A 26,385-nucleotide genomic window follows, 5' to 3' on the forward strand; every position below is an offset into this window, starting at 1 on the left:
AAACAAAATAGTGGCCTTAATCGTAATGTTTGCTCCCCTTCCCCCAAAAAGCATTGGAAACTGAAACAAAATAGCTCTTTATGATCTAAAATCCAAAGTTTACTAAACACTAAATACCCCTTTAACACTTTTACCCAAAACAATGACAACAGTATGGACAACAATATGGAATGCAAAAAGTGCTATCTGGAAATCCTGTTTTCAGTTATTAAAGGGATCCCTGGCTAATACGACAAATATTCCTTAATACATTGTAATAGTCCTCTATAACTACAATGTAAAATTAAAAACACCTAAATTTTTTTTTTTTTCTAGAAATAGCTAATCTTTCACTCAACAGGGAAAATGCCCGTCGCAAGTTGATGATGTCATAAATGTCATGTGTGATCTATCCCTATGGAATTTATGGCATGCGTGTACAAATAAAAACAGACTTAATACTTCCTATGGTTAATATGAGCATCAAATCAATATTTCAAATGTGTTTTTGCACATGCATGCCATACATTCCATAGGGATAGATCACACATGCCATTTATGACATCATCAACTTGCGACGGGCATTTCCCCTATTGAGTGAAAGATTAGCTATTTCTAGAAGAAATAAAATATTTAAGGTGTTTTTAATTTTACATTGTAGTTATAGAGGACAATTATAATGTATTAAGGCATATTTGTCGTATTAGCCAGGGATCCTTTAAAAAAAAAGAAAAAAAAAGGAAAAAAAGAGAGGAAAAGAAAAGAGATAGAGGAAAGAAAAGTACAATGAGGGATATCAGACTGTTGTTGGTGCATTTAGCTGATAGTCCAGAGTTTATTTTTCTAGTCATGGTCTAGAGAGGTCCCGGAGCTGACCGCCAGGTTCCTGTGGAGGTTGGGGTTCTGGCTGTGCCGGTTCCGGCTCCGCACGGACGAGAAGGACGTGTCGCAGCCCGGGACCTTGCACTTGTGGAGCAGCCGCAGGTGCACCGTCTTGTAGTGGGCCCTGAACGTGCCCTTGTTGCTGTAGACCTTCTGGCACACGTGGCAGGTGATGGGCGAGCCACTGCCCACGGCCCCCTGTCCTCCTCCTCCTCCCCCGACCACGCCGCCGCAGCTCAGCAGGGTCCTCTCCGCTCCCGCGGCGAGCCCGAGCTCCTGGCCCCCCGGCCGCCCCCCTACGACCCCCCCCAGCCCGTCGCAGCTATCGTCACTGTCGTCCATCGGGAGGAGGAGGGCCTCCCCGTCCTCCCCCTCCTCCTCCTCCTCGTCCTCCTCTAGTCCTTCCCCTTCCTCGCTGCCCGCTCCGTCAGAGTCCCAGGAGGAACGGACGTTGCGAGGAGGAGCGGACGCGGCGGAGGTGCTCAGGTCCAGCACCGCCCCGTCCTCTCCTCCTCCTCCTCCCTCTCTCTCCCCCACCGCCGCGATTCCCTCCATTCCCGCCGCGTCGGTGTTGGCGGGCGGCGCGTCGGCCGTCTTGCTCATAGGGTACACCAGGCCCATGCGGTTGCGTGCCCCCCGGAATATGACGGAGGTCTGGGTGGTGGAGTCTCTGTGCGGGAGCTCTCTGTTGTTGTTGTTGTTGTTGTTTTCCCGCTGCTGCTGCTCCGGACAGAAGTCCAGGCCCAGGAAGTTGTCTCTGCCGTCCCGGCAGTGGGACAGCGGCGAGTAGACGGGGCTGTAGGTGTCCCTGGTCAGCAGCTTGTGGTGGAGGTTGAGGTTGGAGCTGTGTCTGCGGTGGGCGGGAAGAAAGAACGTGTCACCATACAGGTGGGATACTATATACTAGTGGGAAATTAGACAAATATTTTTCCAGTACTGGAAAAGTTTTGGAATTGTTCAAGGGTCCTGGAAAGAATAGCTATGCATTGTCTTTGGTTATTGATTTTGTTAATAACTCTGAAATGACAAATTAAACATGGGCCAAATTGTCAAATATTAGAGGCAGAAATTGTGAAAATAGCCGTTCTACATGCTCACAACGCCTCGCGTTGCGAGGCGTTGTGAGCATGTAGATCGGCTATTTTCACAATAGAACCGTGTTATACAAAATTCCTCAACTCTTAGTGCTCGTCAGGGTGCCGGGGTTCAAATATGATTATTTCGGGGGTCACGGCCTGAAAATGTTGAGAACCACTGGCATACACTACCTGTCTTTGGGCATTGCGCATAGGCGACTTGTTATTGAGTTGAATTATTGTTATATAGTCCTGGAAATTGGGTTAAATATTCTGGTTTTGGATTTATTTTTTTTGGAAATTAATTGGTAAAAATGTGTGGGAACCCTGGGGATATTCAACATAAAAATTACTGTCAATCAATCTTCTGTCTTGTTTTGTATATAAAAGTGCTTGTAAGCCGTGATTTCTAAAACTACATTTTTTTGTTTCTTCGCAAAGTAAAGCCCTGCTTCATCATACAAGGCTGTCGCACAACAGTAGTGAAGGCGAGGCGTTGTGTGCTTGTAGATCGGCTGTTTTCACTAGTTTAAATCATTTTTAAAATGATAAATACAATACTGGCTTTCAAGCACACTTGACCATTCTCAGGGGCACACCTAAGGTCCCCAGGCACAGTGGTTGAGAAACACTGCTCTAGGCTCCTTTATGGGGGACTAAATTGACCCTTACAAGTCTGTAACTTTGACAGAGTACAAATGGAACCAAATGCACCTGTTAAGGTCTATTTGGTTCCATTTGTACACTGTCAAAGTTAAGCGGAGACCTTCAAATGTCAAAGTGTTGAGAAGCACTGCACTACCTGTCTCGGCTCCGGCGCGAGGGGAAGGCGGCGTTGCAGCCGTCCACCGTGCACATGTGCATCTCCTTGAGGTGCACGTTGCGGTAGTGCATCTTGACGCTGTAGGGGTTCTTGAAGGTCTTGCTGCAGATCTCGCAGTGGTGCGGCAGGTCGGCCTCGGGGTCCAGGTGCGACAGCCCTCCGGAGTCGCCGTACTCTCCCGCCGTGCGGTCCTGCTCCGTCCCGCCGCCCCCCCTCTCGCGTCCCTCCGACGGGCACAGCGCGACGCCGTTGGCCGTCGCCCTGCACTCTGCGCCCTCCTCCTCCTTGTGACGGGATGATGATTGTTATTAGCGTTTATCAGGATAAAAAAAACGCTAATGATCGTATCATCAATTTGTCCTGTAATGCAGGGGTTCCCAAACTTTTTTGTCTCATTGCACCCCATAAATATTGTTTTAATCCGAGGCACCCCTACAATATAATTATCACTCCCAGCACATTATATTTAAATCATATCGTCGTTGTCGGGTGGAAACCCTTTATGTCCAAAACCGTTTTGTATTTATCAAAAAATGTACATAAATGTACTAAAACTAGTGAAAACAGCAGATCTACAAGCACACAACGCCTCGCATCGTGTGCTTGTAGATCGGCTGTTTTCATTAGTTTTGTGCGACAGTCTTGTATGATGAAGCAGGGCTTTGCTTTACCACAAGACGTACCCATTTGAAACTTGGAGATACAAGGTTTCTACCCGACAGTGAGTGACGATATTTTAGTGATTATGTTGTGAGGAAAACGTTGAGATAATAGCCATTTTGGTTACAACTGACTGAAAATAACTTTGTACTTCAAGTTTAAAATGATACTAAATATTTTTCAAGTGTCCAAATAAATTCCAAATACTATCAAATGATCTCGCGGCACCCCTGGACTGCCGTCACGGCACCCCAGGGTGCCCCGTCACCCACTTTGAAAACCCCTGCTGTAATGCACTGGGATTAATTCAAATTCAATTTTCAATTCTAAAGGAGCTTTATTGGCATGAGAAAACATACGTTTACGTTGCCAATGCAAGTGTCAAAAGAATAAAATAGAAACAGTTGAAAATGGGGAACATATACAGTTGGAATTCGGAAATTTCATACAGTTGGAATAATTCATGCCGAGCTGCATATCCGATGTCATCACATTTTGATTTGCAATACAAACCCCAAAATCAATCCTCCAGTTCTAGGCAACACAAAAGAGGGGGAACTTTTTTTTTATTTCCACACAACTCCTCTAAGGTATATTAATGACATAGTTCAATATTGAAAATGGGTGGTCTTCCCCTTTAACAAAAGTGGCATTTTAAGGGTTTTAAGCATATTTGGATCATCGCGATAACATCGTAAATCACAGTTATTTTGGTCACAATAATCGTCCCATCCCTACCTCCTCCTCCTCCTCGCGGTCCAAGTCCCCGCATGGCTTGTTGGCCACGGCGTGCAGGGGGTTCACACACTCTCTCTCGCCGGCCTCATCGCTCTCGGCCGGCTCCCGGAAGAGCGAGCGCCTGTCCGCGTGCTCCCTGCCGCGCTTGAGGGAGTCGCCGTCGTGGTGCAGTTTGTTGTTGTCGTACGGGGAGGACGCGCACGTGATGACCCCCGTTTCCACCCGCCGCCGCTGCTGTGTCTCTCTGTCCTCCTCTTCCACACTGGCTTTCTCCCTTGATTGATTGATTGATTGATTGAATACTTTATTAGACGTTTGCATAGGAAAAGCACAGGACAGTACAGTTCAGATACACAAGGTCTACTAATAGGATTTAAACCCAAGAAAGCACAATGGCTTGTTTACATTGGGCTCCCTTTGTACTTAATTCAGATGTTAAATGACAGACAAATATACACAGTACTATAAAAAAAAACATCATATAATGCGTCACGATGTGACCCATTGTGAGCTTGTAGATCGGCTATTTTCAAATAGCCTAGGTATAAAATAGGGCTAAAGGGGTTGATGTATGTTTTGTAATATAATAATTTAAATCTGCAAAGTAACTAAGTTTCCAAATAAATGTGGTGGAGTAAAAGTACAATATTTGCATCCGCGGATCCGGAAATACTCAAGTAAAGTAAAATACCTCAAAATTGTACTTAAAGGAGTAGTTCACCCCCAAAATGACTTTTTTCTATTGATTACTCATGCCATAGAGACTTGAGTTAAATAATATATATATATATATATTGTTTTTCATTTATCGCATTACTAGGACAAAAAAAGATGTTATAGTTAATTTACCCCCATTGATTCCGGATGGGGACCCAAAACATTTGGGTCCCCATCCGGAATCAATGGGGGTGCTCCGAAGCTTTGGAACAGCATTCCATTCCATATTAGATCTGCCCCCTCCATTGACTCTTTTAAATCCAGGCTCAAAACCCTGTTTTACTCACAAGCTTTTGAATCCCTCTGACACATTCTATCTGTTTTTATTGCATTGTTTTAGTTTACTACATTGTAATTGTTGTTATTGCTTTTATTGTTATACCTTGAGATGTTTTCTTTACTGTATTACTTGAATGATGAAATGTCTGTATAGCACTTTGGTACGATGAAAGTTGTTTTTAAATGTGCTCTATAAATAAACGTGATTTGATTTGATTTGATTTGATTTACATTTATTGTAATCAAACTATTGTCTTAGGAATGCGACAAAAAACAAAAAATATCATTGAACTCAAGTCTCTATGGTAGGGGTGGGCAACTTTGATGATCGAGAGAGCCACTATATTTCCACACTCACCCCAGAGGGCCACAATGCATATACATAGCAAAAATAGCCGATCTACAAGCTCAAAGCTCGTTTTGAGCTTGTAGATCGGCTATTTTTGCTATTTTTTAATTGGAATCCTGAAAACAAACTTTTATTTTATTTTATTTTTTTCATTTCAAATGCATTTTTATGTTCTTATGTTAACTTTATGAACTTAAATACAAATACATTGGACATAAAAAATACAATAACATGTTAATACTAGTTATTAAGCTACTAATATAGACTTAAGTAATTAAAGCCGGTAATTTTTCCATGTTTGGAATTATAACAGCTGAAATCAATAATATATCAACCTGAGGGCCGCATTAAGTGAAGGTGGGGGCCGCATGTGGCCCCCGGGCCGCCAGTTGCCCATGTATGCTCTATGGCATGAGTAATGAATAGAAAAACTCATTTTGGGGGTGAACTACTCCTTTAAGTACAGTACACTCAAGTACATGTACTTAGTTACTTCATACCACTGGCTTTGTGTTTTTACCTTGCCAACAGCTCTCGCACTACGCTGTGGTCCTCTCTGTCCCTCTCCTCCGGGGCCAGTCTGGAGCACGTGTGCCCTCCCGCTCTCTTCCCGTCGTACGCCTCCCTGTCCCTGAGCCGCTCCACCGCCTCGTCCTCCGAGCTGCTCCCGGGCTCCATGCCCTCGTCCCTCTCCACCGCCTCCTTCTCGATCTTGATGGGCATGCTGGACTTGCGCGACTTCTTCTTTGGCACGGGGGACTCCGCGGCCCCGCAGGACTCCACGGTGGTGGTGGCGGAGGCGACGGGCTTGAGGGGGACGGAGGAGGAGAGGAGCGGGAGGGAGGGCAGCGTCCCCGGCGTGTTGGCCAGCTCTGCCGGGGTCACCAGGCTGCGGTAGAAGGGCAGCACCGGCTGCACCGTCTTCAGGTTGGGGAAGAGGATGCCGCTCTGGCCCATGCTGGGAAAAATAAAAACGAAGCTTTTAAAAAAAACGAAAACTAACTGAAACGGTATTGTGTGTTTATACAAAACTAACTAAAATAAACTAAAATGATGGAGAAAATCTCCTTCGTTTTCGTCTTTTGTGGAAATAAAAAATAAAAAACACCAGTTGGTGAGGTCAAAGAGAGAAGTTGCATGTCTCAACATTCCTGCCACTCTCCACAATATGATGTTTTGCTGATTTTCTTTATATTAGACAATACTTTTTCCGGAGCTTTTTTAATCTCACCCCTGACAAATACCCCATATTATGTAAAAGACTAAAACTAACACTAAAACTAATCAAAACCAAACTAAAACTAAGCATTTTCAAAAAATGAAAACGAAACGAAACTAGCAACCACACTTGAAAAACAAAAAAATAAACTGTAATTGAAAACAAAACCTCAAAACTAATACAAATAAAAACTAATGGAAAAATCCAAAACTATTCTAACCTTGGGAAGGAGGAGCCGTGGAGCTTGTTGCCGGCGTCCACGTGGCTCACCATGTAGCTCGGCACCGCCTTGTGGCTCTCCGCCGAGGAGGAGGAGACCGGGACGGGCGTGCCGTACTCCGACCTCCTGTCCGACTCGGAGCCCTCGTCGGCGGACAGGTTGCCGCCCCGCAGGTCCTTGTCGCGGTTGTTGCGGTTCATGGGCATGTGCAGGCGCGGGTTGGGGTTGGCGCTGTGGCGGTTGCGGCTGCGCAGCGAGCTGAACACCATGTTGCACCCGTCGATGGTGCACTTGTGCTTGATCTTCAGGTGCACAGCGTTGTAGTGGATCTTCAGCGTGCCCTTGTCGTAGAAGGTCTTCTCGCAGGCGCTGCAGTAGACGCGGCCCTTCTTCAGGCCGCTCCCCATGCCTCCCCCGTTCCTGTCCAGGCAGCGCAGCTTGGTCTCGGGGGACATCTGCATGACCTCGGAGCTCATGGAGGGCGTGCAGGGCGTGGAAGGGCCGTCGGAGTAGTTGTCGCTGGTGGGGAAGTCCTCCACCTCCATCTTGGTGGTGATGGAGAGGCCGTCGATGCCGTTGTCCCCTCTGTCCAGGTCGGAGGTGAAGGAGGCCGAGCTGGAGCCCAGCAGGCTGTTCTCCGTGGGGGGGTGGGGCAGAGAGACCAGGCCGTCCCGGCCCTGGGCGTCCCGGTGGCCCTGCTCGTCTCGTTTGGGACCCTGTGGCTCCATCTGCGGCGGGTGCTGCTGCTGGGAGGAGGGCTGCTGCACCTGCTGCGGCGGTCCCGGCGCCGAGCCCAGGAGGGGAGCGGGGACGGAGCCCAGGAGCTGGAAGGGCAGCATGAAGGCCATGCTGTTGATGAAGTTCTCAAAGTGGTGCACGTTGTTGTTGTTGTTGTTCAGCTTCTCGATCTTGGGTGTCAGGAGGTTGGCGGGGTTGCGCGGCGTGCTGCGCTCGATGAAGGTGCGGATGTCGGAGTTGGTGCGCGTGCTGGGCACCAGCACGGCCTGGCCCTCCTTGTCCTGCAGGGCCATCAGCTCCACGATGGACTTGGTCTCGCCGAAGCGCAGGAACTGCTGCAGCGTGGCGATCTCCTCCTCGAACGTCATGATGGCCCAGCGGTCCAGCACCTTCCCAGCCACGTCCTGCAACACAGACAGCGGTGGTGTGTGTCAGTGTTGTTTTTGACAGCACATTTTCATTTAGTTTTTAGTCATAGTCTTTTTTTTATAAAATGTAATTTAGTTTTAGTCATAGTTTAGTCACCTGAAATGTTTTAGTTTTAGTCAGATTTTTGTCGTCTAAATATTATGAGATTTCAGTTGACTAAATCTACAGTTGATTTAGTCGACTGAAATGTATTTTGGCAGGCCTTGATGACATCGTAATGACTGATTTTACACTTGGTTGCATGCTGAAAATAGCCGATCTACAAGCTCACAACGCGTCTCTTCTCCACTAGTCCCTCCCTAACGTTTTAGTCTAGTTTTTATTTTGTTGACGAAATTGTCAATATATTTAGTCTTAGTTTTAGTCATCACAGCTTAGTTTTTATTTCGTTTTTATTTCGTTTTCGTCAGTGAAAAAAACGCAGTCGACAAACATTTTTCGTCATAGTTTTAGTCGACGAAATCAACACTGGTGTGTGTGTATGTGTTGGGGTGGGGAGTAGAGAGAAGTAGCTACAGAGTGTGGCGAGGGGTGAAAAGGGCCATGGAATGAAGTAGATTGAAATTGTGGGAAAGAAAAAAGGGGTAAGGGTATCATCATTAGCATTAAAGAATATCTGCCGCGTTGCCGCTCATTCATATTCATAGTGTGTGCTGGATGACGCGCTCTATAAGACAGACTGACAGGCCTGGCTAAATAAAGGAATCAGACGGAGAGTTAATGCAAGCAGGCACCGCGGCACGCAGAGGGAGCCCTCATTACACAGTCACTCTGTGTTTCATCTCGCAGGTCATTTCTCTTCATTTGAATCATATGGATTCATCCTCTCTCCATCAGCAGAATCAGAAAGAGAGAACACACACACATACATACTGTACATACGACCTATAACTATTAGACTGTGTAGGGGCAGATACACATGTGTGCTCATACAGACTTGCTCAAACAAATACACACACACACACACAGTCAGGGACGTGCTGGCCATTGGGAAAAGCGGGACAACTCCCGAACGGCCGGTTCATTCCCGGCCGGTCCAGGCCGGCCATTAGGAAAAAAATTAAAAATAAAATGTCGGCCTTCGTTCCATTTTGGGGGCTGGGCGGCCAACCAAGTAAATCGTCACTGTCGGGCAGAAACCTCATATCTCCAAGTTTCAAATGTATACATTTTTTCGCAAAGCAAAGCCCTGCTTCATCATGCAAGGCCGTTGCACAAAAGTAGTGAAAACAGCAGATCTACAAGCACACAACGCCTCGCGGTGCGAGGCGTTGTGTGCTTGTAGATCGGCTGTTTTCACTAGTTTAAATCATTTTTAAAATGATAAATAGAAAACAAACGACATACAAGGTTTCCACCCGACAACGATGAAATATAACTCATGTACAGTAATTGGCCCACTGGCTTGTCACTTGTCATGATCTGAAATGGCAAATCTTTGAGTAGCAGCATCGCTATAGAGAGATCTCTCTCTATAGCGCGCAATGAGGGCCTCTTTTTCCCGGGCTGAATCAGGGGCCCAGCACGTCCCTGCACGCGCGCGCGCGCATGGGGGAGAGAGAGATCAGAGGGCGCCTTACATTGATCAAGTTGGTCCTCCCCCCCTCCCCCCCCCCTCCCCCCACCCAGCCCAGCCCGGGCAGTAATCACATGTGAGTTCGGGCATCTTTGAAAGTCAGGAGGAGCCGGCTTTCGTGCCGTAACCATGATTAATATTTCATCATAGAGCATTCATTCGGGGGCGCCTGTCGAGGATTCAGACTCTACGTTCGCCATTAGACGAGCTAACATGAATTAAACGCGGCCCCAGCCTGAATACTTGATGATGTACTAATCGAAGTGAGAGGCCGGGCCGGGCTGACACTGGGCCAGTAGCAGCCCTGGGCCCCAGTCTTTTCTTGGCTCTGGCTTGAGAGTACATTTGGAGCTCGAAAAATGAAATAAAAAATATTTTTTTTCCTTCCCTAATAATGGTGCCGGCCAGCACCATTCAGAGAACGATCTGTGGGGTTGGTGGTGGAGGTCTAAACAGAGTACCATGGAGAGTTCATGGCCTTCCACTTTTTTATTCCCCTCCCCATCCAGAAATCAGTGGCGTCAGTTCAGAAAAAGCTAAGGTATGGCAACATGACTGGTGTCTTGCACGCGCGCGAAGGCGCGCGTGCAAGACACCAGTCATGTTGCCATACCTTAGCAACAGGCATAATATATTTATTTTAAGATGAAGTACATATAATATATAATTATATATACCTAAAATATAATTATAATACCTTGTTAAAGTGACCATTTTGTTAAATTTTGCATTTGTAGGTATTTTACTGTATATTTACCAACATAATAACCAACACAGATAGACAAAGATACATTCATGGATTCATATTTAGAACTAACTTTTATCTTCCCCCCTGGACCCAGGGTATGGCAGCTGCATACCCCTGCCATACCCAATTGACGCCCCTGCCAGATATCCCCCTCCCAACTCCTCCTCCCGTCCTATCCTTACTGTTCTCCTCTTTGTACCAGTTCATTTTGACAGCAAGTTTTGATTTGCTTTGATTCTACAAGCACACAACGCGTAGCGCTGTGAGCTTGTAGATCTGCTCTTTTCAGAGTGCAACACCCGAGCGCAACCAAGCATAAAATGACTTGTCTTTTAGTTCTACTGGATCTCTTCTCCACCAGTCCCTCCCCAAGACTATAGTCTGGTTTCTATTTGTTGACGAAACTGTCAATATAGTCTTAATTTTAGTCATCATAGCTTAGTTTTTATTTCGTTTTCATCAGTGAAACAGGTTAGTCTTGGTCGACGAAATTGACCGAAATACACACACAAGCAACAGACCTGCACAGCGCACACGCACACTCGCACGCACGCACGCACGCACGCACGCGCGCACGCACACACACACACACACACACACATTAGGGAAGTGAAAATATGAACATTTCATATCATGATCATTGTGACAAAATAAACCGCGATTTACGATATTATCGCGATAATCAAAATCCATTATCCTGGGGCGGAACATTTGCCAAAAAAATAGCAGATCTACAAGCTCACAACGTGTTGCAACGTGTCGCGTTGTGAGCTTGTAGATCGCAGTGCATGACGGAGGACGATATCGCGAATCTCGCGATAAATCAAACCTCTGCGATACGATTATCGTGAGTGTTTTTTATCACGATAATATCACATAACGTCCCATCCCTAACACACACACACACACACACACACATACACACACACACACACTAGGGCATTCACCAAATATTCGAATATTCGAATATTCGAATATCAAAGTCACTATTCGACGTTGTTCACCGAAGTCGAATATTCGTTTATTTTTTTATTGTTTTCTCTTTAAAAAAGATATAGTTTATAAAGCTTGGCTAGATAGGAAGTCATAAGAATGAGTTGTCAATACCCCTGGTGGATGAATTTGTTAATGCTCTATACCAGGGCATCTCAAACCTTTTTAGGCTGTGACCCCCAAAATAAACATATTTGAACTGGGGACCCCCACCCTGACAAGCACTTGGAATTGTAGGTATTACATTTAATGTGACTCGGTTCCACAGATAAATATTGTGAAAATAGCAGATCTACATGCTCACAACGCCTCGCGTTGCGAGGCGTTGTGAGCATGTAGATCGGCTATTTTCACAATGTTCGCCTCTTGCTCACTTAATATTTGACAGTTTGGCCAGTCCTGTCGAATATTCGACTATTCAAATACTTTGAGGTCGAATAATTCGAATACTAAAAATCACTATTCGTGAATGCCTTAACACACACACACACACACACACACACACACACACACACACACACACACACACACACACACACACACACACACACCCCTCTACAGCCCTCTCTGCTGGCGTACCTGCAGCACGTATCCTCGTATGTAGTCCTGCAGGGTCCAGTCCAGTGCGTTGAGGATGTGGATGACCTCGTCCTGCTTGAGGACGGAGAAGAGCCTGTCCAGCAGGATCTTGAGGCGGACGGGGATGGCCTGCGTGCCGTACAGCATCAGGCTGCAGATGTCGAACACCACGTTGGAGTGGACGATCTCCACCTGGCTGCTCTGGTACATGTGGTGCACCTTCAGCTTGCTGAGGGCTGGGGGTGGGGCGGAAACGCAGTGTTAGTTTTGACAGCAATTGATTGATTGATTGATTGATTGATTGAATACTTTATTACAGGGTTCCGCAATAGGAGGCCCGCGGGCCATTTGCTACTGTCTGGCCCCCACCAACCCCAGTAATAATGGTGGTATAAGAGCAACAACACTAGTATATCATCGTTGTCAGGTGGAAACCTCGCATCTCCAAATTTGTACGTTCTTTTGCAAAGTAAAGCCCTGCTTCATCATTCAAGGCCGTCTCACAAAAGTAGTGAAAACAGCAGATCAACAAGCACACAACGCCTCGCACCGCGAGGCGTTGTGTGCTTGTGTGCATTTTAAAATCATAGCGGGAACGCCACCGTCATCCCCTGCAATGCTGTGGCCCTCGCCTTGGTACCCTAGACATGATTCGGCCCTTGGGGAAAACTAATTGGGGAACCCTGCTTTATTAGAAGGTACAAGCTCACAAGCTTGCAGATCTGCTATTTTTCAGAGCACAACACCTGACTACAACCAAACATAAAATGACTTGTCTTTTAGTTCTACTGGATCTCTTCTCCACTAGTCCCTCCCTAAAACTTTAGTCAGTTTTGAATGATATAGTCCTTATATTTAGTCTTATTTTTAGTCATTGTAGCTTTTTTATTTTGGTTTCATCAGTGAAAAATGGTAGCCAACAAACGTTTTTCATACGGTATATGACATGATAACACTGGTGGAAATCACAACACACAACACAGAGTTTACACACTTAAACCTATTTAAAAAATAGATTATCTACACCATACATGGGCAACTGGCGGCTCGGGGGCCACATGCGGCCCCCACCTTCACTTAATGCGGCCCACAGGTTAATACCGGAATACTGATATATTATTGATTTCAGCTGTTACAATTCCAAAAACGACCTACTTTAATTCCGTCAGTCTATATTAGTAGCTTAATGACTAGTATAGTAGTATTAAAATGTATTTTTTGTATGTCCAATGTATTTGTATTTAGGTTCATAAAGTTATCATGAGTGTATAACTAAATGCGTTTGAAATTAAATCAAAATGTTGCATTTCAGGATTCCAATTAATAATTCAGGATTCCAATTCAAAAGTAAAAATAGCCGATCTACAAGCTCAAAACGCATCGCAGAGCGATGTGTTTTGAGCTTGTAGATTTGCTATTTTTGCTTATTTTGTATAAGATACTAGAATGAATGTAGGACGTAGCAATATGCAATGTGGCCCTCTGGAGTGAAGGTGGAAATATAGTGGCCCTCGCCATCATCAAAGTTGCCCATCCCACACTCACAGTGCATTGCGATGCAACATGTTTTGCAAAATTTTCCCTATTAATGAAAAATTGTTAGATTTGGATAAATTATCACAAGGTTTTTTGAATATAATAACATGTCCCAAATAGGGACACCTGGTTGATAGTGGCTAACATACTGTACATAAGGGGTATAATAGTACTCAGTTATATATGTTTAAGTTGTTTTGTATGCGGGTGTGTTGACGCCTCCCAGAGTCTATAGAGCTGGCAGTGGTTTCTCACCGTGTGCTACCCAGCCATGCTTGCAGTTCTCACACTGTCTCCTCTTCAGCTTCCCAGGCTTGAAGCTGTCACAGTTACAGTTGACCAAAGTGCAGCAGATAGCCTGTTGAGAGCACATACAGCACATGTTGTCACAGTTTTGGGTAAGCGTTTACACGCTGTGAAATCTCAAGTCATAATTTTAACTCAGAGAGTGTACAACTGCACCCGCGGGTCCATTTGGCTACATGTATACACTCTCAGAGTTACAAAACAAATGTCACAAATGTTACATACAGCTACAAATGTTATTTCTGTTTTCTTTTTTACTATCCTTGAGATTATTGTTAACTGAATACAGATTCTTCCCATTGCATAAAGATTCTTCCTATTAACATTCTTAATGGGAAGAGAACAGCTGAATATTTCAATAAAACCCAGTAAGTCCATGAAATCTGATGTATTGTGACAACATATCATATCATCTTAGAAAGAAAAAAAAAACATTATTAGCAAATGTAGAGCAATGTTAATCAACTGTATCTACAAATCGGATACGGAGCAGTAAAATACAACCAAAATGTTTTGGAAAGAATGTCATGCCTGAAAACCATCACTCATCTAAACAAAACAGAATAATTCTTGATTTGTCCGTTCTGCATTCATCAGCAGCAGCATATTGAGGAAAACAATACCGTCTACATGAGAAGCTGGCATTAGTGTGCTACTTAAGAAGTGCACACAACTGTGCTAGTGTCCCAGAAAATGGAAACAATAAGTGAAAGAATGCCTTAAAGGACAACTTTGTTTTTTTACATCAAGGGTTCATATTTTAGATTGTAATTAGAGAAAAGAAAAAGCAAGTGTTAAAATGTTTTCATTTACTTCATTCTATCGTTTTAGCACGTTTAGCGTGCTAAAATGTGGGATATGCGTACGCATGGGGGCATGTGTACAAGTGGCTAAATATGTCTTTTTAGACACAATAGGCCTGCAATTTCTTTATTGCTATTTACAGTAACCCCAGAAGTCACATCTGTCCATGAAAGATTGCAGTGCGTCTTGGGAATGGGCTTATTCTGTGTAAAAAGACATATTTAGCCACTTGTACGCATGCCCTCAGCCACTGAAATCTAAATCATTAAAATCTCTAAAACGATAGAAAGGAGTAAATGAAAACATTTTAACTCTCATCTTTTATATTCTTTAATTACAATCTAAAATATGAACCCTTGTTGTAAAAAAACAAAGTTGTCCTTTAAGTAATTTTGCTCAACCTTAGTGTACATTTCATTCTCTCCTAGTCTTGCCCTGTGACAACAGCGTCAGTGGTGTGCATGGTGTGTCAGTGTGCCAACAACTACATGTTGTGCCTGTAGTACATCCAGCTTTCTACCCTCAGTTTAAATAATACTACTATAATAATATTAACAAGCATAATCATAATAATAAAGAATGGCATTAATGAGGACACGCTCCCATTTTGTATTCAGCCCTAGAGAAGATGCAAGAACGCACAGATGGGGGTCCCTGGAACAAAATATTTTGTGATGGGGGTCCGTGGCCAAATACATATCATTCTGGGGGTCCTTCACATGACAAAGTTTGAGAAACACAAGTTTTTTTTTTTTAGAAAATTGTTATGATTTAGAAGACATTTGTAGAATGTGCCTATCAGTGGTTAAGGACCCCCAAAATGTGTTTTTGGCCGTGGACCCCCATCTCAAAATATGTTGTTCCACGGATGGACCCCTATCGCATTTTTTTGTTTGTTCCAGGGACCCCCAGAAGCACAGATTTGATTTTAGTCTATTCTGCATCTAGCTTAAGGCCACAGACCTGTTGGGAAAGGAGTTTGGGTCGAGTTTGTTTTAGGGCGAGTTTTCTGGTATTCTTCAGTTCACCATCCACTGCAACATCTAATCATTAGAAGGCATGAAGAAATGTCTGACCCCGGACCAGCTATAGTGTAGGCCTACTGTTAGTAGTCCCAGCCGCTTTGGTTGAAACACACTTTTGACACTGCACAGCATGGGTGTGGAATAGGGCATTCACCAACTATTCGAATATTCGAATATTTGAATATCAAAGTCACTATTCGACGTTGTTCACCAAAGTCGAATATTCGCATATTTTTATTTTTTTATTGTTTTCTCTTTAAAAAATATATAGTTTATAAAGCTTGGCTAGATAGGAAGTCATAAGAATGAGTCAATGCCCCTGGTGGATGAATTTGTTAATGCTCTATACCAGGGGTTCTCAAACCTTTTTAGGCTGTGATCCCCAAAATAAACATATTTGAACTGGGGACCCCCACCCTGACAAGCACTTGGAATTGTAGGTATTACATTTAATGTGACTCAGTTCCGCAGATAAATATTGTGAAAATAGCAGATCTACATGCTCACAACGCCTCGCAACGCGAGGCGTTGTGAGCATGTAGATCGGCTATTTTCACAACGTCTCTTGCTTACTTGACATTTGACAGTTTGACCAGTCCTGTCGAATATTCGACTATTCGAATACTTTGAGGTCGAATCATTAGAATACTAAAAATTACTATTCGTGAATGCCCTAGTGTGGAATACGTTCTCTCTCTCTCTCTCTTTCCCTCTGTCTCTATCGGGGCCACTTGACCCCCCTGTGGATTCCCAGGGAGAAATGTCACCCAGCAGTGCAATAATCACATCATTACACAGCAACCCAACCAACACTGGCCAATTAAAAATCCTGTCGCATCCTAACCAGTTGCACAAACGTGCACGCACATGTGTCAAACTCTCTCTCGCACCCGCGCGCACACGCACACGCACGCACGCACACACGCTCAGGGACGTGCAGAGAATGTTAGAGGGGCAGGGGCCGAAATATCGAAAAGGGCCTTTTTGTGAAAATATTGAAAATAGCAGACATCCAAGCTCTGGTTGGAGGTCGGCTATTTTCACTACTTGCATTCACGGTCTGGAGGGGGCACTTTTTTTTTTTACAGAAGAATAAAAGGGCAGGGGCTCAAGCCCCCTTTGATGTCTATGTGTGCACGTGCCTGCACACACCGGTATCTCAATATTGAATATCTCACTTGGACTTGTAGTCCATGCAGTTTGTTGTAAGCATGTGTCCACACACACATACATTACACGCGCACACACACGCACACGCACACGCACACACACACACACACACACACACACACACACACACACACACACACACACACACACACACATCGTCGTTGTCGGGTGAAAAACTTGTATGTCCAAAACCGTTCGTTTTGCATTCGCCATTTTAAAAATCATATAACGTAGTGAAAACAGCCGATCTACAAGCACACAAAGCCTCGCACCGCGAGGCGTTGTGTGCTTGTAGATCGGCTGTTTTCACTACTTTTGTGCGGCGGCCTTGCATGATGAAGCAGGGCTTTACTTTGCGAAAGAACATACAAATTTGAAACGTGGAGATACGAGGTTTCCACCCGACGACGACGATATTCTCTGTCATTCATCTTACTTAGATTCATCTCATGAGTTCCTGTGAAGAAGAAGAGAGCGTCAGAGAGCTTTGACACTGCCGAGCAGGCCAATAAGTTCTGCAGTGGCTCTCACGACCACGAGCCAGTCGTCTATAGCCCCGCCTCCGCTCTTTAGTGTTGTCACAACAAAGGCCACCGCTGTTCACACGCATCAACGACGTCGCAGACGAGGGGACTATAATTGCGCTGTGGGTGTATTCGCTGTGAAGTCAAAGTGAGCTTTTTTTATATGAATGATGGCGATACAGTGCGCCACCCCCCAGCACCCTTCACACATGCACGCATGCACACCGATGGAGAATTTATTATGCTTGGCTAATGATGACCTTGACCTTGACCCTTCTAGCAGTAACAGTACAGTCTCCATTCTACTACCTGTGCAGGCTACCGAGGATGTGCATTTCATGATGTTCATTTCGATCAAGGTAGAGCAGGGGTGGGCAACTTTATGATAGCGAGGGCCACTATATTTCCACCTTCACTCCAGAGGGCCAGACTTCCAACTTTGTCATTCTAGTATCTCATACAAAAGAAGCAAAAATAGCAGATCTACAAGCTCAAAACGCATCGCGCTGCGATGCGTTTTGAGCCTGTAGATCGTCTATTTTTGCTTCTTTTGAATTGGAATCCTGAATTGGTTTTTGTTATTTTTCAATTGGAATCCTGAAATGTAACATTTTGATTTCATTTCAAACGCATTTAGTTATATTAGTAGCTTAATGACTATACTAGTCATTAAGCTACTAATATAGACTGACGGAATTAAAGCGGGTCATGTTTGGAATTGTAACAGCTGAAAGTATTCCGGTATTAACCTGCGGGCCGCATTAAATGAAGGTGGGGCCCGCATGTGGCCCCCGGGCCGCCATGTTGCCCACACACACGCTCACACACGCACGAACGCGCACGCACGCGCACGCACACACACACGCACACATACACACACACGCACGCACACACACATACACACACACACACACACACACACACACACACACACACACACACACACACACACACACACACTTGGATTATTTGTGGAAGCCTTTTTTCAAGTGTATGGTGCTTCTGTAAATCATCTTTTAATGCTTAAAATAGTTAGGAATATAAGACCACGAAAAACAGCAAAAACAGAGTAAAAACAAAACTCAAAAGTAGTCAAATCTAAAAAGCTAATTACGTCTACTATCCTGATGACCCAATGGTAGTCAATTGACCGTAAATTGTTTATTTATTTCCGTTTCAATCACGACTCCTCCATTACAATCACAATCACAACAGCTCCATCTCTACATTCTACTGTTAAATAAAGAGTTCAATCAACACGTTGCTTTGCGCGAATGCCGCCTTTTGCCCGGGTACCCTGGTTCCTTCACTCACATCCTTCGTCCCTCACTTGATCGTCTGTCTGATGTAATTAAAGGCGTCTCGGTTGAGCGCATGATCGTGGAACCGTGGTTTGTGTAGGAGGGGACGTCCTGGGCTACTCCTGCGCCCCCAGATCCTCCAGGGGAGGCAGAATGTTGGCCCGGGGGAAGAGGGTGAGGAGGTGAGGGGAGGTGAGGAAAAGGCAGGGAGGATAAGAATGCAATGGCAGCGTACCATGACGCCCCGAGACTGAGCGATAACATACGCCTGGAGGTGTAGATGTGGAGTGTGTGCGTGTGTGTGTGTTCGTGCGCACACGTGCGTGCGTGTACACGCAGGCGTCATACCTTTCCACAAGAGCGTGACCAAAACACCACCAGTCCCCACTGAGGATCTTTGTAAACTGTAGTAGTCCACTGGCTTTGTGTTGTGTGGTTATCTGACCAACGTGTCCCATTTAATAGATCACCGTACACATCATTCAGATCGTCGCTGTCGGGTGGAAACCTTGTATGTCCAACGATTAAAAGTAGTGAAAATATTTTTCACTATTCGTGTGCGACAGTCTTGTATGATGAAGCAGGACGCTACTTTACGGTAAAAAACTAATTTGGAACTTGGAGATACAGGGTTTCTGCCCGACAGTGACGATATAGGCCTGTTATTACTATATACAGGCCAGGGATTTAGAAATTGTTCGCCCTTCGATCCAGGAACACCTACAGCTTTATTCAATTAGGTGCATGGTCTACCTAAGTTATTGTTTTTCTAGATTGATATTCCTATGCCTTTGTTATATTGTTGTTAGTGTACTGACATATTATCTTGCTTATTATAGTGATGTATTACCTGCTTATTGTAAGTCGCTTTGGATTAAAAGTGACGTCTGCTAAATGCCTAAACTGTCAACTGTAAACTGTAACTATTAATATAACTATTAAAGTGTCGGCGTTGTCGCATGTAAACTCCTTGTCCCTTTCCCCGTGTATTTCGGAAACCGCTGTACAATAGCTAACAAAGAGGAATTGCTGTATATAGCCTTCGACATAAAAACTCCTATTGTGCACGGAGCTATTCAGACGCAGAGCGAGTTAAATTGTTCAGTATGCCAGCTATGTCTTGGCTGTTGTGGAACGCTGCCTCTTGGCCACCGCTGGGCCACAGCCATAACACCCTTGACAAAAAAATTAAAATTGTCCTCTCTGGCTCTTAAAATAAATCCTGCCATATGTCCAGAACAGCCACGGTGCTTTCACAGACTCAACAGCAGCAATGGCAGCTAAGAGTGAGACAGGAACAAGGAAACACGACAGCTGCTCTGGACGAGGAGAGTGGGGATGGACGGGACTTGTTGGCCTAATGCAGTGGAAAGCTAATCAATTAGCAGCAGCCTGGTACTGACTGACACTCAATGGGAAACAAGCTGCGCTGGTGCCAAGAGAGAGAGAGAGAGAGAGAGAGAGAGAGAGAGAGAGAGAGAGAGAGAGAGAGAGAGAGAGAGAGAGAGAGAGTGTACAATACATAACTGAACAATCACAGTATCGTCGACAGCACTGAAAGAGAGGATCAGATTTTAACTGTTGTCCATTATTCAGTTAACGAGCTAATTACTGTTCTGTGAAAAGAGGAAGTGAGTCGTGTCTCTGACAGGAAGTATAAATGAGGGGGGTCACATTTGCGGGGAAATTTTTCATCTGCACTGGACTTATTTTGTAGGTATTTTGGGGGGTCTTTGGGGACAATAAAATGCTAAAGTAACACAATTACCAAAAGATAACAATTTACAGTATGTAGAATCTAGAAAGCACATACAGGTCCTCATGTTATTTACTGGTTGATAAATAATTAACAGGACAAACAACCACGAAAAGTTACATTAAGTTCAGTGTCTCCACACATTTCCTGTCTCATGGCTTTTTTTCAAAAATACCTGAGGAATTCTAAATTAGAGACCCAAATTGGACCAGCTTTCAACTTAATTTAGATAAATGGAAATCGAAAAGGAAAAGTGTTTTCTACTGAATATGGACAATGTATGTATACACACTTGAAAGTACGTTTTGTTTGTATTTTTTATGAAATAACTCACAAAGCAATCGACTCGTGGATTTTGCATTATGCTACTGCATTTCAGTAGTTCGGCAGACAGATTTAAATAATTTGTCATACTTTGAAAGTAGACTGCGACCTGAATTTAAATGCGCAACATTTTTCCAAAATATGCCACTGTTATCTGCTGTTGTGGCGTTTATTAAACATCCAAGTACACTTGAACAGAGAAGCCCAGCCAGAGACACAGACAGCATGGTGGTGGTACCAGGAACATCCTGGTCCTGCGACTAAATTCCTCTCTCAACAGATACTGTAGAATCATAACCACGACTCAGACTCTGGCCAAAACACATTATTTTATGCTTTAACTATTAAAAAATAGCAGATATACAAGCTCACAGCGCGGCACTCTGCTATTTTTGAAAATCCGTGAACATTTGAATTTTGACCCGATTTTGACCCGATTCCAAAAGTGTCTTTTGAATCCTTCTAAGGTTTTTTGAAAAACCTGTGTTTCTATATGTCAGCAATTTGGCCGGCCATCGTCAAAGAAAAGGTCCTTTTCACTTAACTGGAGCTCAGTTAGTCTGTTCTCGAGAGACTACTATGTCAGTGGTTCTCAAACTTTGTGAAGGACCCCCAAAATGATATGTATTTGGCCATCTCAAAACATTTAGTTCCAGGGCAGGGACCACCCAGAAGCAAAATTTGAGTTACAAACGTTCGCTTTGAAAATGCATATTCAAAGATTCGCTCACATTTTCACGACTTTTTCAAAAAATAGCAGATCTACAAGCTCGCAGCGCGGCACTCGGTGCCACGCTGTGAGCTTGTATATCTGCTATTTTTCACTGGTTAAAGCATTCAATAATTCTAGGCCTATGAAAACGCAGGACTTTGCTGAGTGGATTAAGAAGATAATAACGACAGTATAGCCAAAACTAGCACCAACAACAATCACTATCACCCGCTGTGTGTCTGTGTTTGTGTCTGTGCGTGTTTATGTGGAGAAGTACAGAACTCTTATGCATAAAATTAATCACGCTTTTGATGGAGACACGCATGTGACAGGCGGGTAGTAAAAAATGCTAATTGGAGCCAAGTTTAAGTTCAAGTGAAGTTGAAAATGCAGGAGCTGATCTACTAGGCTACAGTACAGTATGTGATCCTGGTTGACGTTATGATTTACAACGAAAGGAAGTCTCTGCCCGTTTACTGTGGAAGAAACATACCAGGGAAATTTGATGTTTAGCTTTTTTTTTATCACTTAAAAGAAACATCAGTTACAACATTTAAATGATGTTGTTGTAGTCCTATTTATAATATAGATCATTCCAATGTATAAATGAATGCCATTGCTGATATAGCCTGCATTTCGGTAAACAGTGTTTCAGTAATAAGTCGTATGCATCGCTGGAAAATGTTGAGAGCCTTTAACACGACAATGGAAGTGAAAAGACGAGAGCAACCCGAGAGAAGCCTATGCTTGTGCATGTAGTAACAGGCTGTGTTTTGAGCCTATTAAGAGCCCTATACACCCCAAAGACACCATGAAAAACTCATTATTTCAAAACTATACAACAGTCAGTCAAAGTGTGCGCAAGCACATGCATGTGTGTACGCACGCGTGCACGGGCGTGCGCGCACACGCATATGCGCGCTCGCGCACACACACATAAAAACCCACACTTTGTTTCAGCACAAAACAAAAATAAAAGTAGGAAATCATTACCTGAACATCCATGAGAAGAACTTAAAAAATCATAGAACGTCAAAAAGAGATAAGCTGGAGGTTTCGGGGGCGGGGGTGGGGTGGGATGGGGTGCGGTGGGGACAAGCCAAACTTAAAGCTGGCTTTCTGGCGTATGCGGTTCCCCCCCCGAACAAGAGCGAACACAGAGTCTGGGGGCAGCTGTGGGAGAGCGCGGAGAGGCAGTAAATGAGAGGAACATGTTAGTACACTGCGTCTAGAGAGAGTTTGGCTCCCAGCTACGCTCTGATTAATATCAGATCTCCCTCTCTTGCCTGCCTCTTGACAATCTTGTCACATCTGGCTGACAAATCCTCACAAGCCTTTCGGTGGCAGCGCAGAACAGAGCGGGACGGGACGGGGAGGAGGAGGGGGAGGGGGGCTGTGGCTTTGGGGTTGGGGTTGGTTGGGGGGGACTACGAGAGGGGCGAATCGTGCTCTGGGAGTTGCTGGAGGGGCTTGGGGCTGGAGCAGAAGCCCCTTGTGGACGGACCATCATGAACCTAATGAAGCTGACTGGGTTGGCAGGCTGCGGCCGCCTCACACTCGCACGCGCGCGCGCACACACACACACACACACACACACACACCCTCGCACACAGCTCAGCGGAGGAGCCCGGCCCTAGCTCTGCTCTGTTGTGCCCTGGGGCCCTGCACTCCTTAGAAAAACACTGAGATACTCACACCCAGGGAGAAGGGGGAGGGGAGGGGAGGGTGGGGGGGGGCTGAGATGGAGAGGTAGAAAGAGAGGAACAGAGATGGAAAGAGGGAGATAGTAAATAGAGAGAAGCTAACATTTTATTTAATGGAGAGTGATAGAGGACCCCTTCAGCCCACGCGGTTCAATTACAAACACACGCGTGCACGAACGCACGCGTGCGCACACACATACTTCATATACGCGAACATGCAAATCTGCATGTCCATTTTTGTGTGTGGGAGACGCAAGCATAAAGTCACCCAAATAAAATTAAGTGAAATATGATCTCTGACAATGACTATGGTGTTATGTCGGTGTCGGTGCATTAATGGGCAATTGTATTTCTCCCAAACGGGGTTCAAATATGAAATATACTTAATATTAAAAACAAATATTGTTTGGTTTATTTCACTTAATGTTTGATAAAATGTAGTAAGTAAGTAAGGCCTATTATTGAAAACAAAAGTACAATACTTTATATAAAACCATGAATTCATTTGATTATAATAAAGAAAGTGGTTCTACCGTTACACTAGTCTAGCAAATGACTGCAATTTAACCATTAAATAATGTCCCAAAAATGTCAATTTAACTTTTTCATGTCAGCAATATACTGTTCAATGAGTAACTTATATTTTTAATACATCACTTCATAACTACTAATATTACTTATCCTAGATTTAATTATTTAACAATTAAATATGATGAATTAAATTAAATATAATTAAACAGTAAACAAAATGTCATACATTTCATTTCCAAGAGGGACACATGAATTAGAATCAGGCACAAAGCAACAGTTTCTAAATAGCTAAGCAAATTATTTGCAGATCTAGTCTTAATAAAGAAAGCTTTTTGTTCTTCTATGCCACAGATTAAAAAAATAAATTATATATATATATCCAGTAAGCAATATCAATAATGTTGTACTATTTACGTGAGATGTTGTAGTTGCAAGTGATGACCACAGACTGATCCAATCAAACTGTTTAAGACAAATGTTTACAAACAAGTGAACACGCACTCACACGCACGCACGCACGCACGCACGCACGCACGCACGCACGCACGCACGCACACACACACACACACACACACACACACACACACACACACACACACACACACACACACACACACACACACACACACACACACACACTTTCACGGTCAACTATGAATGAGATGTTTGTGGCATGTTCAACCTTGTTATAGACTCTCTCTTTCACACTTTCTCACTCACTCTTACACACACACACACACACACACACACACACACACACACACACACACACACACACACACACACACACACACACACACACACACACACACACACATTTGCTGCTACCAACACCACCGCCACACAGACAGCTCGGCTAATTGTTACATTATGGCTGCAACAAAACATTAGCCTGCTCTTAAATTACATTCCAATAGGCAGTGGCCAGCAGCCAGCCAGCATGAGGAGGCTAAAGCAAGCATGCCTAAGCTGATTCTCATAAAGCAGAGCTCAGCAACAGACATGGTCAGACAGACAGAGGTACTGACAGAGGAGTAATGACAAACCATGACTGGACATGACAAAATAAACGACCCATCGGTTCTGAAAACACGATCTTGTGAAGGATGTTCCGTTCTACTCTGTTCTTTTTGAATTTCACCCTTTTCAAACTGAATTACATTCAACTATGGATAATCGTAAAGTATACCTACCAACTATTTTTGTTCTGCTAACTTTAGCTGAATAGAATGTGACTAGAATGGAAAAGGGTCAAACCGACAATGTAAACTAAAGCAGGGAAGAAGGCCTGTATGAAACTGTTAGCAGTTGTCTGTGGTAAAGTTGCTCCTATTGTTTATAGGGAGTTGTCACTGGATTCTTATGGCATGTAAGGACAACCTCTCCCTCTGCAAAAGCCCGGACACAAACCCACGGAACACATTTTTACTTGGGGTTCTCATTCATCATGCTCTGATGAAGGCCACCTTTTGGCAAACTGAGTAAACTGATGATTACTTCTTAAAATTACACTTTTGTACACAGTCAGTCCGTTGTGTTTTAAGTCATACACACCTCTCCTGAAGTTGTGCTGTACACATCAAGCTTTCACGACTTGTTACTCGTGAAAATACCAGCAAAAGAGCAAATCTCTCTTAAATAAACGTTAATAATATTTTGTCCTGTGAAACAACTGAAAAAGCTGCTTGTTTAGCATGAAGATTCCATCAACATATTCAAACGCAGATCTAGATTCGCTATTCCTTTTAACATAATACAGTATTTTTTTTATTTTTCTAAGTAAGAAGAAAGACAAAAGATGGTGAAAATGTGCCAAGCTGTCTCTCTTACCTCAGCCATTGTCATTAGTCGTATGTTTCCAAGGATACCATGTAGTTTGCCATTCCCTGCGAGTCCCACAAAAGAACTGCCTCCAACTCTCCTGTCTGCACAAGTACTAACGCAAAAGAGCCATCACACACCGGCACTCTGTCTGTCTCCTTCAGGAACACACACACACACCCGTACAGTGTCTCTGACACACACATACACACACACACACACACTCACACACACACACGTGCACACACACACTCTCACACACACACACACACTCTGACACGCACACACACTCACACATCAGAGCCAACAAACGCAATGCTCAGTCCGTCCGTGTACAAAAAAAGTCACACTGCTTTTACTCTCTCTACACACACACGCCTCCTCCCTCTCTCTCTCTCTCTCCTCTAATGTTGCAGTGGACTGGCTCTAAACTACTCAAGATGTTCAGTGTGTGTGTGTGTGTGTGTGTGTGTGTGTGTGTGTGTGCGCGTGCGTTCGTTCGTGTGTGTGTGTGTGTGTGTGTGTGTGTTGAAACTGGGCACAGGGGATTGGAATGAGATCCTCCCACTCGGCATTCTCACCTCAGGAGCTGCCTGCTCCCTCCCAAGCCTGTGCACAATGTGCACACGTGTGTGTGTGCGCCCCCCCTAACACACAGACACACACACTAAGGTACAGACCCAAAGGCATGTACACACGCATAGACACCTACTCGCGCACGCACGCACGCACGCACGCACACTTCCCCCCACAGAGTCACAGGGCAGTCCCCTCACAGCTGGCTGGAAGAGGGCATGACACTCATCTTTCACAGAGATTTGATCAAAAGGAATCACAAAGGCTGGAGGCTCCTAATGCAGTCAGGAG

At 44.4% G+C, this 26,385-nt stretch overlaps 1 protein-coding gene across 1 annotated transcript; it reads right to left on the reverse strand.

Moving 5' to 3' along the window:
• Nucleotides 1–822: 822 nt before the first annotated feature.
• On the reverse strand, nt 823–26,385 carry LOC308288074 (zinc finger protein basonuclin-1-like; the record flags this gene model as incomplete). The annotated part of the gene is given in 11 exon segments (XM_080729417.1): nt 823–1,711; nt 2,740–3,044; nt 4,159–4,432; nt 6,024–6,461; nt 6,943–8,084; nt 12,006–12,241; nt 13,797–13,899; nt 26,100–26,111; nt 26,231–26,291; nt 26,293–26,367; nt 26,369–26,385. Coding segments are annotated over 11 exon segments (3,552 nt in total), but the record flags the coding sequence as incomplete, so codon positions are not given.

This window comes from Nannobrachium achirus (genome assembly GCF_963921795.1).
Source record: "Nannobrachium achirus genome assembly, chromosome: 7".
Taxonomy (NCBI): Eukaryota; Metazoa; Chordata; class Actinopteri; order Myctophiformes; family Myctophidae; genus Nannobrachium; species Nannobrachium achirus.